The 15,035-nt window shown below is 38.0% G+C and overlaps 1 protein-coding gene across 1 annotated transcript; it reads left to right on the forward strand.

Moving 5' to 3' along the window:
- Nucleotides 1–410: 410 nt before the first annotated feature.
- LOC145786355 (DNA repair protein RAD51 homolog 1) lies at nucleotides 411–7,012 on the forward strand. The gene is made up of 7 exons (XM_082597998.1): nucleotides 411–539; nucleotides 614–751; nucleotides 2,314–2,431; nucleotides 2,621–2,712; nucleotides 5,203–5,411; nucleotides 5,635–5,764; nucleotides 5,952–7,012. The coding sequence occupies exons 1-7, from the start codon at nucleotides 465–467 to the stop codon at nucleotides 6,195–6,197; spliced, it is 1,008 nt and encodes a 335-aa protein (XP_082454124.1). The 5' UTR covers nucleotides 411–464; the 3' UTR covers nucleotides 6,198–7,012.
- Nucleotides 7,013–15,035: the final 8,023 nt, after the last annotated feature.

The raw sequence follows: 15,035 nt of genomic DNA on the forward strand, positions 1-15,035 counted from the left end.
ATTAACATTTTGCATTGTATATGACTTTCCTCTTTTGAATACTTAATCTGTTATGCTGTGTAATCTTTCGGTTATCATTTATATTTGAGCAAGATCGGCTAAGCAGTTTCTCTCATGTTGAGATTAGACCATATTTCTGTTGTTATGCTGTATGTTTCTCTAGTATTTCTTGTACAATATTTTCTTTCAAAGGCTTTATAAGGTCGATATAGACAGCCATTAGCCAAAAACCCCAGATTGGAGATCTAACCCTACGGCTATGATATATAGAAACCATAATCTTTGCTATTTTTAGAAACATCTGCTATGTGGTGAACTAGCACAGTTTTTGTCTTTTCTGGTTTTGGTAGACCTGTCTTGTTTTTCTTCTAAGTAACTGGTTTTTAATTTTTATTCTTGGTTATTGTTGTAGAACGTGGATTGTGTACTGTTCTTAAAAATTTTTGTCAACCACAATTGTGGAAATGCAGCAGCAACAGCAAGAAGAAGCTGTTGAAGACTGTGAAAGCCTTGGACCACTGCCAATTGCAAAGTTAGAGGTAAGTTGAGACTGGAGAGTCATAAATCTTTTGCTTAAATTACCTTGCTTAACTTTAATACACTTTTCATACAGCAAAGTGGAATTAGTGCAAATGATGTGAAGAAGCTGCAAGAACATGGATATCATTCCGTTGAAGCTTTGGCATACGCACCGAAAAAAGAGTTAGTTTCAGTTAAAGGAATAAGTGAGGCCAAAGCTGACAAAATCATTGTAAGTGTTTTTATTACATCATTTTTGTTTCCCAAAGCTAAAGGAGATCTTGTACTGTAGATTTACCAACTTTTCTACAATATTCTGTCCCATTTACATTGATGTATATACCATATACAAAGTCTTTTTGCCTCAAATATGTTCTATCCAGGCCATTGGTGGACGTTTTTTTAACCAGTTTGCTTTTGCTTTAAAGTCTTTATCTTGAGACTATGTTTTGCATGGTTATATTTGCTGGTGTAAAGGCTTTTATGTGTCACAATGCAATTAATGCAATTGCATGTCCAAACCTGTAACATCATCAAATTTGACACTGTTAGCTACCTGACACAATTTAACACTGTTAGGGGAGCAAGTCTTATAGACGCAGACAGTTAGGCGCCCACACTGGCGTCTGGATATTTAGGTGCGGAGCACTGTGGCGCCCGTTCATTTAGGTGCTATTCCTAGTAAAGTCTGCAGATTGTATCAGCTTGGCAGGTAGGGCAACGCTTTTCACACAAAAATTGTATTGAACAGAAAAATATCTCATGGCTTCCGTGCGTGAAGCTGCTTAAGGCGGCACTGCTTTTCAGACAAAATGTTATATTGAACAGAAAAATATATTGTATTTTGATGCGCGTGTTCGGCATTTATTTGTTGTTAGTCCAGGTTTGCGTCGGCGAAAGCTTTATCAACAAATTATTCAAGTTTCCGATCATGACTGAGTTCACCTTTAGTGAGTCAAATAATAACTACACTAAACATCAGTAAAAAATATACCGTAGCCTATATTCAAGCGGGTGGTAGGCTTGAGTGAAGAGTAACTTAGTTTTTTGTCAAAACCCTGACTAGGTTTAATAACAAGCAAAGTCGCACCATCATGCTTTTAACCAGGGTTCATATGCCCTATAGAAATGTATTCATGTAGTAGAGAGTTGTCTTGTCTCATACGAACTCGCCACACGACCAATCCATCCCAAGTAGAAGTAATTGCGAAAGATAACAGATTAAGTAAGGTTCCATCTGGCTGCAACCTGTGTTCAGGATGCATAGCAAATGTCCTGTGGATATGTGCTAATATCAAGAGTACCGTAGTAGAGCGTTGTCTCGCACCTCATCTCCACACGCACATTAACAAAACAACATATTTTTCTGTTCAATATAACATTTTGTGTGAAAAGCATTGCCCTACTTGTCAAGCTGATACAATCTGCAGACTTTACTAGGAATAGCACCTAAATGAACGGGCGCCACAGTGCTCCGCACCTAAATATTCAGACGCCACAGTGTGCGCGCCTATTTGACCGGCGCCTAACTGTCTGTGCCTAAAAGACGTGGACCCACTGTTAGCTCCCTGACACAATTTGACACTGTGAGCTCCCTAACACAATTTGACACTGTCAGCTCCCTGACACAATTAGACACTGTAAACTCCCCTAGAGTTTTCACTTCATGTAAAGACTTTCTTTATCATTAAATTCTATGGTTCATTTCCATTAACACAACACATAGTCAAATCAAGACGTTTGTTATTTTACAAGAAAATTGACGTTTAATGATCAATTTGAAATCTTTGATAGATCGAAGCTGCCAAACTGGTGCCAATGGGTTTCACCACAGCCACAGAATTTCATCAAAGAAGGTCGGAAATCATTCAAGTGACGAGTGGATCAAAGGAGCTGGACAAGCTTCTCCACGGTTTGTTCATAGGAACCTAGAAGTTTTTTAAGAATCTTTTTATATCTTCAAAAATATTTAAATTGGTTCTTTTGTTTAAACTTTTATCTTTGTTTACTGTATTTCTGTTTGTTGATTATAAAATTAAGTAGTATTAGCCATATTTTATGCTTCTATTATATCAAGTACTGACATAAATTGCTTTTGCAGGAGGATTAGAAACTGGCTCCATCACAGAGATATTTGGTGAATTCCGAACCGGAAAAACTCAAATTTGCCACACAATAGCAGTGACTTGCCAGGTGTTTTTTTAACATGGATTTTACCATTTGACAACTATATGCTGTTGCCAAAGCACTATTGCAGTAGGATTTGCTTATATTGGAATGAAGAAAGAGTGTTGGTATTAACGAGTTGTTATGATTTGCTCATGCATTTCACCTTTAATTCGATATAAGGGCATGATCTGGGCTAAATGTGATCTTACTTTCAATCAGCTGTGTCGTGTTTTGCGTACTGTTAAGAACAATTCAGACCAACTGGTGCAAAAATAATCACAGTTGAGTTGTACGGTACTATCACCCAATGCGGATGATATCGACACTGATGCAGAGCAATAGGTTTACACTTACTTGCAAGAAGTGCCATATTTTTTGTCGTTGTCGTATCCAGATTTGTGGTTGAAAATTTTGATTAAGATAATTGGCGAGTCTTTCAATTGGGTAGGATGAGATGGCTCTGGCACGTTGAGCGTAGCACTAGCTAGATCTCGCAGGTCAGATGCGTCAACATGACAGCACAGCTGGATTGAGGTAGACCAAAACTTTCTTGAGAAGAACTTGTTAAGCGTGACCTTTTATCTTTGAACATGGAGTCTGCCAATTCAACGGACCGCAAAGTGTGGAGAGGAAAACTTCGCTCTCGACAGACAGGCCACACCCTCAACATGAGAATTAATTCATGGCTTGTATAACCAAAATTGGTTGATGATGAGATGGGAAGGCAAGAGTGGCAATTCCCGTATTTACCTTTCAGCGTATCCTTAAAGGTGCACTGCAACGAAAATATATAGCTTTTGTATTCATAGATCTTTATGAAAAAAAGCGATTTGTAACAACAAAATTTTTTTGGGGTTTGTCATTACCTCAAAAATCTAAAAAAAAGGTATATTGATTTAAAGGATTCTGATTGGTCAAAATCTTTGATGACGTAGTTGGTTGTTCAGGCAAAATTCAGAACCACTATTTTGTATACAAATAAACTATAAACAAGTGGTCTACATATACAGAGAACAATTTTATGCTTGAGTTTTACGCGTTGAGATGGTTTTTTGTATGGCTCCCGGTTGTAGTAACGGAAGAATCGTGAAAGGAGTACACTTTCCTCGTTTATCTTTGACTAATCAAGACAAGCTTAAGAAATGGATCTCTGCGATGAAACTCAAAAATCCACCAGTCAACAAGCACTGCCGTGTGTGCAGCGACCATTTTCTGGCCAGCAATTACCAGCTTCATCTACGGGCAGAGCTACAGGGCACCACACTCAAACATTTGCTCATCCCAGAAGCTGTCCCTTCTGTCTTTGATTTTCAAGGTATGTAAAAGCCACTGTGCCAGCAAAACTTGATCGACCTGGGTCCTATGGGTTCACATCTCTGAGTAGGAGTGGGCATTCAAGATCGAATAACAAAGCGGGAAGTGAACAAAGTTTTAAAACAGGTCAGCAAAACATTGGCAGGGTAGGCAATTCTAAACAGAAAGTTTTGTTTCCTATAAACCATTTGGTTCAAGCCAATTATTTTCTTGCATTTTTTGCAGCTTCACCAGGCAGTGGATCAACAATTGATATCTACGCCAATCCCAGATCCTGAACCAACTACCCCTGCAGAACCGAAACTTTCCACTCCTGTGGAAGTTTCAGAAACTGAGCAAGTAGTCACCAAGTTATTGTCTACCTGCAGTACAGGCACACAGACAGACCCTCTTCCCTCTCTACCACTTTGCTCTGCTTCATGTTGCCAGGCACCAAGGATCATCACACCCAGAAAACTAGCCACACAGGGTCCCATCACAGCGAGGAAGTCTCGGACCACGTTAAACCTGGATTGTTCATTTTTTAGTGATATGTCATTAGAAGTCGATGAGACGTATGAGTTATCTGACTGCAGCAGCAGTGAAGGCCTATATGAGACAGATGAAGAAGAGACTTTCTGTTCAACAAAGACTACCAAACTGTTAGTTTTTAAATATAAATTAAATACATTGTTTAAAAAGTGCCACGCCATCTTTTCATGTTGCTCCCCAGTGGATAACATTATCAGAACATATACATACAGGGTCCATGATCACAGTGACGGCTACATGCAATGAACACCATGTCTACACATGGCGCTTGTGCAACGCTTCCAATGTAAATGTATGAAGGTGCCAACTGAGTGAACAACCAACTACGTCATAAGACACATTGCGCCACCCGGTGGCGGATTTTCTTTTCGTTATATTTACCAAACAAAAAGGTTTATCAAAAAAAAATTTCGAAAAAGATAATACTTAAACACCAAAGAATCGGCAAAAAAATTTTCATTTTTCATTTCAGGTCCCCTTTAATAAGTGTCATGTTTGTCATAAATGAAGTGCCATGTGAAAACACATGAAATTGACTAGTCTACTGTAGCCAATTTCACTTTTATGGCTTCAAATAATAAATGACGACTTAAAAACTTGACAGTGCAACTTTTTATTGATAAAATTTATGAAGAAGTTTATTTCTAAGAATCGCTTTTACATTTTTAGCTGCCGATTGAGCAAGGTGGCGGTGAAGGAAAGTGTATGTACATCGACACTGAAGGCACTTTTCGACCGGAGCGACTGCTTGCAGTTGCGGAGAGGTACGGTCTAAACGGAGCCGATGTCCTCGACAACGTGGCATACGCCAGAGCGTACAACACCGATCACCAATCTCAACTTCTCATCCAAGCCGCCGCCATGATGTCAGAGACGAGGTTTGATCATATCTGTTAAAGACCAATAACCAGGGCTGTGAAGTTGGGCGAAAAATATACGACGCCGACCCCCAAATCTCTCCCACTCCACAGCCCTGACAATAACATCTTGCACAGATCATGCATGAAAACTTCATTGAAATCGCAGCTTTACTGTTAGATAGAAATGCATTTCAATAACATCTGTTTTTTTTACTTATGTTGCGTATCTGTTACCGCTTAGGTATGCAGTTCTTATAGTGGACAGTGCAACAGCTTTGTACCGAACGGACTACAGTGGAAGAGGGGAGCTATCTGCCAGACAAATGCACTTGGCGAGGTTTCTCAGAACCTTACTGCGTCTTGCTGATGAGGTATCGTTGACTTAACTTTTGCAGAGAATGACCACTTTGATATTAATTTTATGTTTTGACCAGTCTTGGCTGTTTAACGCACAGAGTGGTAATTGTGTATTGTTTGATAGTTTTATGTGATTGTGATCGAAGGAGTTCGTAAATTAAATTTTTCATCAATTTGCTAAATGAAAGCTAAATATTTCAGTATGGCGTTGCTGTTGTCATCACCAACCAAGTCGTAGCTCAAGTAGATGGTGGAGCCATGTTTTGCTCGGACCCAAAGAAACCTATCGGTGGCCACATCATGGCGCACGCCTCTACAACTCGTCTATACCTTCGAAAGGGGCGAGGTGACACCAGGATATGCAAGATATACGACTCGCCTTGCCTGCCCGAAGCGGAGGCCATGTTCTCCATTAATGCCGACGGTATTGGAGACGCAAAAGACTAATTCATTCCACACAGTTTTCTTGATGACACGCGAGAATAATGTCCATGTTCTGCAGCTTGGGACGAAAAACTGAGTACAAGACTGCGTACTAAATGCGTTGCTGATGACTTATAAATTTTCTCTTTCAATATTTTCGTTTGTGAAATTTCTTGACAGAGAAACATTTTCTTTGCTTTTTCTGCTCAAGGTAGTTAAAAGTTTTTATTATTTTTATTGTGCTATCAAATTTTCTTTGTTGAAAGCCATGCTGGTTTCCTGAATATTTCAAATGTCGTATTTACGCGAGAACATTATTAGCCTATACGAAGTCTCTCTTCAGATTTCTTTTGTAGACCCTTTGTTGGGCGTGCTTCAGTTTTGGGAAAATATATTGCTTGGCAGCATTTTTTTCGACACGATACTACCAAACATCCATTGTCAGGCTTGCCTTGCTTTTTTTCGCACACTTGGGCTAGTTTTACTTTAAAGTCGCCAAAAAAAGCAGTTATTATAGTTTTGGGTTTGCTTTTGGTTTGTTTGTGTGGTTCAATGATTTATCAATTACAAGTGGTTGCATTTTCCAGCATCACAGGCACAACCAATTTTATGCAAAGTTTTGTTGTGTTTATGGATTTTTTTTGCGCTTGCGCACAGTCATTCGCATAACTGCAAGAATGGCTTCTCCCATTGACGTTAGTCAGTCACTCTGACAACCTGCTTGTATGAGGTGCCCTTCGACATTACTTTTTACTGCCACTTTCTTCGCATCTGAAAGCAATTGTCTACAAACGCTGGACTTTGATTGATAAGTTTTGGTAATAGAGTATTTGGTTGCAATGAAATGTGAGTACAAATAACTGTTGCTTGTTTTAGTGCGTTTGTTGGCAAAATTTGACTAAAGTCTATGGCGAGTCAGATAGTTTGAGACTTGGCGACCTGTTAACACAGTCATTGCCAACGTATTGTAGGCTATGGTATGATTGTTTGGTTGGTTAGTTTTGAATCTTTCTTTTCTGACTGACAAAGCCTTGATTGGTTATTTCTGGTAGTTTCGCATACTTGTTACAGGCTCTTGACGCATGGCCGGTTACGGAGATCAGCAGAGTGAAGTTTTTCGATTGTTGAAGTGTTGTTGCCGGGGAAATATTTCATTCACTAAGTGCCGCTGAATGGAGAGCAGTCCTGAAATGCGTTGCTCAAGCGCACACCCCGAGAGTCGAACTTGCGCCGCGTGATCTTGAACCGGGTGCGTAACCACTGAGCTAACGGGGCGTATTTTTGTAAATGAAGAGCTTAGTTCTAAAAGTACTTAAGTCACATAATGCCAGTTTTGAGTTATCAACGTTCAAACATTTTCTAAAGCCTTTGAAATCAGGAAAAAAAAAATTTTCAACTTTGAATTGTCAATTGCGATAGATCATGCTGCAATACGTTTCAGGCCAAAAAATTATCTTTGAACTCACTTTCCTAAAGAAATAACAGCCAAAAAATATTTTGGACTTAAGTACTTTTATGTCAAAATTGTGACTTTAGGTACTTTTTCCTTCAACCTGTATGATCACAATTGTGACTTAGGTACTATTTCTACTCAATTTAAATAACAGGAGCACACAAAACTGCTGTTGAAACCAGGCCCGGATTTAAGGATGGGCAGAGGGTGCATGTGCCCCGGGCCCCCCGACTTTTAAAGGGCCCCCTGCGTAGACAAAATGTGATTTCTTGGTATTATTATTTTTTTCGTTTCAACCTTTGAAGTTTCTGCAAAATGCTGTGCGGTGCTGGATTAATGCTACTGTAGACGTAGAGGTGGCTTTTCGGGCCATGGGCGTGATAATTTTTTTTTGCACGGGACCACCTAACCGAATAACCTTACAGACTTTTTAAAGTTAGTTTTTATTTCGCAGAGTAGCGATGAGCCATAAATGTAGAAGTGTTAGCTGTAAAGTTAAGATATTCGTAGGTTATAAGAAGTGCTAACTTAGGGCATCTCAAAATCACTTGAACCTTGTATGCAACGGCTAGGCTAGTCAAGACCAAGCCCAATGCTAGTAAAGTTTGGTTCCAAAGCAAACTGTTAGTTTTTTTTAAATACAGCTTAGGAATAAATCAACTTTTCAACAAAGTTTGAATGCATTTTTTTCAAAATTTGGGGTAAAAACATGCTTAGAATGCACCAAATGTAATGCGATTTTTCAAATTCACTGCTCACAAACAGCACCAGCTGCCACTGACAACTACTGTCCCACAACTCTACAAGCAGTGTTGCCAGACTCCAGTTTGCTCACGACACCATTTCAACCTCCAAATTTCACCAAGAATTACATCAACGCCTTAAAGTTTCTCCTCATCAACGCCTCTTTCTAAGTGTTAGAAAAGTATTGGAAATAACAAAAATTTACATAGCAAAGATCACACAGTTACATCAACATGTACAACACAGCCAATACAATATGGTAGTTTAGTTAGGTGGAGAAGCTAGAAGGTTACAATAAAAATAGTTTTTTAACAAATTATCATTCCATTGTTCTTCCAATAAAAATAGTGCAACAGCAAAAATTCATCTTCATAGCAACTGTCCATACAAATCTTAAATATATCAGCTAAAGCTATGTGGGCTAATAAAGCTATAGCCTAAATTTATTTGTTTTTTTTTGTTTATTAACATTTTCTTTTTTTTCTTTTCTTATATCTTAAATTTTTCTGAAGGTGTTGCGACCGTGCCAAATTTTTTTTTTTTTTCAACTCAATAACTTACTTCGGTCACAAGCACGTTTTTAACGTTCGCGTTTTGTCGCTTCTACCTTTTTCTCGACCTTTGCTATGTTGACGTGTATTGTTTTGATATGATGGTCAGAAATAAAAACAACTGAACTGAACTGAGCCTCCACATATGTTTTCACACCATTCTGTCTTTTGCTGTTCTCATCCAGGTGATGCCAATCTTTTCTTCTATGTCATCTCGCCATCTTCTTTTTGGGTCCCCCTCTAGTTCTTCTTACATATCTTGGTGTCCATTCTGTGGTTATCTTGGCCCATCTGTTAGCAATTAGCCGATAAAGGTAGTTCAGAAATAAACAAACCCTCAGAACTCTGAAGTTTTAAATTACACCATTTTTTTTCAAAATTGGTGTCTTAGAACACCATTTGGCAACGCTGTCTACAAGCTTCTGCAGCATCAGCTGTTGTCTCCGAAGTGCACGTGATAAAATGGCTTCATCTCATTGGTCAAAAAGGACTTACATACTTTTTCTACAAACTGGTGTGACTTAAGTACTTTTAGCACAGAAAATCCGTTTGCCACACTGGTGGCAACCTGTAGCACAGGGACTAAGCCACTTTTTCTAGCTCCAATTTTGCTCGGGTGGACTTACGCGACTGCAAGCATTTCTTAGCAATGGTCAACTCGATTTTCGCAAAATGTGACTTAGGTACTTTTAGAACTAAGCTCTTCAAATGTAATTTTCATTTCGAACTTTAGGTGAAATATACAGTACCTTATAACCAGTGGTGGCTGGTAGGCTACTGTTTATAAGCAGTGGGGCTGCAAATGACTTTTTGGGGGGTCCCCCTCAGAAAAATCAATCATTTTATTTTTCGTCATTAACGCGTCTGAGACGAAAAAGATACTTAGCCTACAAAAATCGATATAGACGTATCAGCACGTTAATCAACGGGAAAAGGTGGCAAAACCTTGAAAGGTTTAAAACGTGCCTGAATAGAAAATAATGTACGGTAGTAGTAATTAGCACGGCCAAAAAACAAATACGGTAGCAAAAACAGAGAGAAGCACACATGTAGGCTAGTAATGAGTGACAGCCTATCAGCCTAATGAAAGTGTTGTGGATTGAATTTGCCAGTTCCAATTTTGATATGGATGAGCAGTCATAATAATAGGATGGAGAAAGAAAACCGGACATAAAAGAAACTCATCCTCAGGCAAAAGCCCGTTTCGATGTGGCAAAGCAGGTGTTGAGCTCTTTCTATGGTCAGACCAGAGATATAAATACAGAGATAGGCAAAGTGGCCAATTCGTAAATCGATGTTGAAAAATGATGACGTCACCGTCACGGTGCGTGGATATGGATCAACAGCGATAAGGGAAAGGCTACGAGACGTATTTTCGATTTTGGAGTTCACTTATAGTTTACGTTTTGAAAACGAAGGTTATAAAAGCATACGATATATTTTAGGCTATAGGAAAATGGAAGTTTTATATGTTCAATACGTCTTAGCTCACACGTTTTGTACAAACAAATGGCATGTTGTTTGACAAAAGAAAAGGCATTCGATAATTCCAATCATGCCATTAACTGATAATTTCAATCCTTTAAAGGTTTGGTCAAATATGAATTTCTTTTTTCTAATTTCCCTGGAAACTTGAGTGTCTGCATTTATCTGTTCATGCCAATGATACGGCAAAAATACACCTTGCAATCGTTCAAGTCTGGCATCAGTAGTTGAATAATATGTTTTTTTCGGTTTCCGATTTGAATACTAAATTAGATCGTAGGCTACTTTCATTTCATCAAACGTTATATAAAGGTATTTCTCAAAATCTTTGCATGAATCACTTTGATTTTTTAATGCATCCAGAATATGATTGCTGAATGTCCCGGTTTGGTTTTGATGCACATGACGATAATCAAATAAAGTACGTTTTGATGGCAAGCGCAAAACTCCACGAAGTTGATCCGAGTTGATCATATGCAGAGGAACTTTTTAACTGCAGGCTGGAGAGCAAATCGGATAATCTCAGGATGATATTTTGTTTTACAATTCTTTTGATTAACTTCAAGTTGACTTTCAAAAAATATTTATTGAAAATCAGTCAACATTGTAATACATTGTATGCTTTGTAATATACAATGCAATTAGTGCCAATGACCGGCTTTGTTGTAATACCGGGACACATTTTTGCTGGAAGTGCTTCTAATTTTGTGATTTGGGCACCAAGCTTGTTACAGAACATTGTGCCCTGACTGTCCTCAGACACTTTAAAATGAAAGTTAAACACACTAAATTTGTATTGTAATGTTGAGATATTTACAATAAGAACAAGGTCGTTCTTTTTGAATTGAAATATAATCAGCATGTTCTTGAAATTGCCACCCAATTCGTTTTATCCTGTTAAAAGATTTCTTGACATCTCCAATGTTTTCATGTATTGATGGTGTAATTCGGTCTCGGACCAGTGTTAGACGCATAGTGGATACAGCAGCTTATCACCGGTTCTCTGTGGCAAGTTTAAGCATGGGACGGCACCAAACTTCAAAGATTTAGCCTACTGCTACTTTTGGAATTTATTATTACGTCCTCTGCATTAAAGTGTTTCTCACAAATTCCAGCATTTCCTTTGTGAAGAACTTGTTTAATATTATCTCTTGGATCACGTTCATCTCTGTACTTAAGTATGACATTCTTCAAAACTTCATTATGCCACACTGTACTTCCCTTTCGCATAAACATTGACAGTTTAAATATAGAAAAACCTTTTACTTCTATCCGTGTGACACTGAGGGATTGGGAGATTCGAAGCTGGCATTTATAATCTAATAAATAACTGCAAATAAATAGCATAATGATAACATTCCTGAAATTATAAAACAAATATGAATGATTATAACAACAGAATTCATAACTGTAAAATACACCACAATTCATAACCTAATCTTGCAAATGGTGATAAGAACTACCATGCCCATGACTAAGTATTTAGCTAGTTAGTTTAAAAACTGAAACTCTTGCTAAACCTGCATGTTGCTTCCTACATATACTCGCAAAATAATCAATAAAACCAAAAGGGCTACCGTAATCTGCTAGGTTTATTGCCGACTGGTCAATAATACATACGGTAACTTAGCTTGATAGCAATTAAGTTATCTACCATATTTAATTTTCCAATAGACGAATATTAATGCAAGCTCTACAAAACTGAATTGGAACCATCAAATTCCATGGAACTTCCTCACTAAACCTGTAATCCTCTGGGTAAACTGCTTGAAATTATCACGTTTTGCAGTTTGCGGGCATCGAGAGCTGCCGCTTGATCCCTATCCAGTCAACCGTGACCGCTTTTCAACATCGCCGCCTGTTTAAAGCGCACGCGGATTCTATTGCCTATCTCTTGTATTTATATCTCTGGTCAGACTGCATATCACACAGTAGCCTAAGACGATTAAGGTTGGAGATCCAGTTTAAGTTATTGTTTCTTGTCCTGGTGGCTGATGGAATGGATGAGCTGAGAGATAATGATGTCCTGGTGGTGTTGATGAAGCTCTCATCCCCTTCTGCGACGTGTCGTGTTGTGTTTTTATCCCAAATTTTGAAAAAAATGCATTCAAACTTTGTTGAAAAGTTGATGCATTCCTAAGCTGTATTTAAAAACATTTCACAGTATTGCTTTGGAGACAAAGTTTACTAGTATTGAGCTTAGTCTTGACTAGCCTAGCCGTTGCATACAAGGTTCAAGTGATTTTGAGATGCGACTTTTTCTGATTTACAAAATAATGTAGCCTACATTTTATAGGTTATATAAGAAGAATGAAGTTGGTTTTAAAGTACCGTAATTTAAGGTTTTTAGTTGAAAACAAGCGAGCAACAAAGCGTGAAAAAAATGTCAAATTGGCAAATGACCCTTCTAATGTTGGCGGAACAACGGAGTTACGCGTCCCGTAATCTACCGTCCCTACCCCAGCACTTCCTATAACCTGTTGAATACCCTAAACTAACTCTACAGCTAACACCTCTACATTCATGGCTCATCGCTACTCTGCGAAATAACAACTAACTTTAAAAAGTCTGTAAAGTTATTCAGTTAGGTGGGGCTGTTTTCCATGCAGCCCCAATAGATTCAAAATTTGCTGTAAAATACTAAAAGAGGATAATTTTTAGCCAATCAGAGCGCTTGAAATCTAGAATCTCGTGCTGCAAAAAAGTTGGTAACGCCTAGAACAGGGGTTCCCTAACTTTCTGTTCATCGGTACCCTTTGGTCAATTTATAGATTTGCTCGTGTAGCCTACCCCCCAAAAGTTTCTCATATTTTTGGCTTTAGAAAGTTCAGATAATGCAACAAATTAACAGTAGAGCTGCATTAGAAGACTGCATACAGGCCCGGATTAAGGTCAAATGGGGCCCCTGTGCTAATGAATTTTATGGGGTCCCTTACCAGCTTACGTGGAGCGTAATGGAAGTAAGCTGGTTTCGCTTGCAGAGAAAACCGAGCCTTGCTTAGGTAACTATAGCTAACTGCTCTAGGCTGCTGCTAAGCTGAGTCGGAGTCTGCCTCGCTTTCTGACCTAGTCTTGTTCTGAAACGATCCCTGTTCCATATCTAGAAAGCTAAAAATTGAGGTTTTAAAAAAACTAACTATAAAACTAACTATAGAAAGCTAGAAAGCAATTAGAAACTAGAAAACAATTGAGGTTTTAGCTTGCTTAGGTAAGTCAGATAACTTTGAAATAGCACGTGATCGATGATTAAATAAGCATGTAAAAATTAAGTCAACAATGTTTACGTTATAATGGATGCAAAATCACACACATTAAATCAACGAAACTGTGCAAGGGAAAACATTGCAGCAAGGGACCACTGTTAGTACTGCACACTACACTGCAAATTGCAATGAAAGGTTATTCTGAATGTCTATTCTAAAGTGCTCTTTCATTCACTGCTAACTACCAATAGGATTTAGAAAACTCACGTGAAATTCAGTCGAACGACTTTTTTCTGGCTTTCTTTGCTGCAAAGTCTGTACGGATAGCATCAAAATTGAGAAGTCGCAGTTTATCACACTCTATGCTGAGAAGGCTCAGATTAGCCAACCGCTCTTGTGTCATTGTAGACCGAAGTACGTTTTTGATTCTTTTCAGCTTAGAGAATGATCTTTCTCCAAAACAGTTAGTGACCATCATACAAAGAAACAATCTAAAAATTGTTTCTACATTAGGGAAAGCAGCTTCAACTTTGTCATTCTTTATTATCTGTTATATGTTTTCATGACTAAAACTTGCTTTATTTCCATAAGCCTTTTTAAGATAGGGGAAGGGAAGGTAATTTGATACACTTTTAACATTTTTGCCTGTTAACTGAAAATTACTTGACACAAACTATTGACTTTAAGCTGAAATGAAAGTCTGATCTCTTACACACTTTTTAAAAACATTTTCACTTTTCTATTTTTGTTACTTTTTTTTAATTGAAATTTTAAAAACGTCACTCAAATGTATCAATTTACCTTCCACGGAAGGTAAATTGATACACCTGGAAGGTAATTTGATACAGTAAAACTAATACAGAAATCCCCTTTGACAGCAAAGCAATAAATGAAAATTTATTATGTGGTTGGCTTGCTTGGGTGCAAGGATGACTGTTGAGGCCCATGTGTGCGGCGAAGCTTCTGCAGCGTGATGGACATGGGGAGGATGATTGGCTGGAGTTCTTATTCAAGGGGGTGCTTTGCACTTTTCTCATTTTTAGACAGCAGATAGCGTGTAGGCCTACGAAAGCTTATATAATATTTGTTTCCCAAAGCAGCAGGTCTTGTTAATAAAGAATAACTTCTTTAAATCAACTAGATCAATGACAACATTTATTACACTCACAAAAAGAATTTAATATACTGTATCAATTTACCCTCTCTACATGTATCAATTTACCTTTTTCAAAAAAAGATATAAAATTCTGATTTTTGTATGCTTGGATGCACATTGCAGAAAAAACCTGACATGCCCTTGAAGCCTTATCAATGAACTGTCAAATGAGTTTGGTTTCATTTTTCAGGAACTTTTCTTTAATTTTCCAGACGAAATTAATCATGAGTTAAAATTTTTACGAAAATACTCAAAAAACATACCTTTACA

This window comes from Aplidium turbinatum, chromosome 17 (assembly GCF_918807975.1).
Source record: "Aplidium turbinatum chromosome 17, kaAplTurb1.1, whole genome shotgun sequence".
Classification (NCBI taxonomy): domain Eukaryota; kingdom Metazoa; phylum Chordata; class Ascidiacea; order Aplousobranchia; family Polyclinidae; genus Aplidium; species Aplidium turbinatum.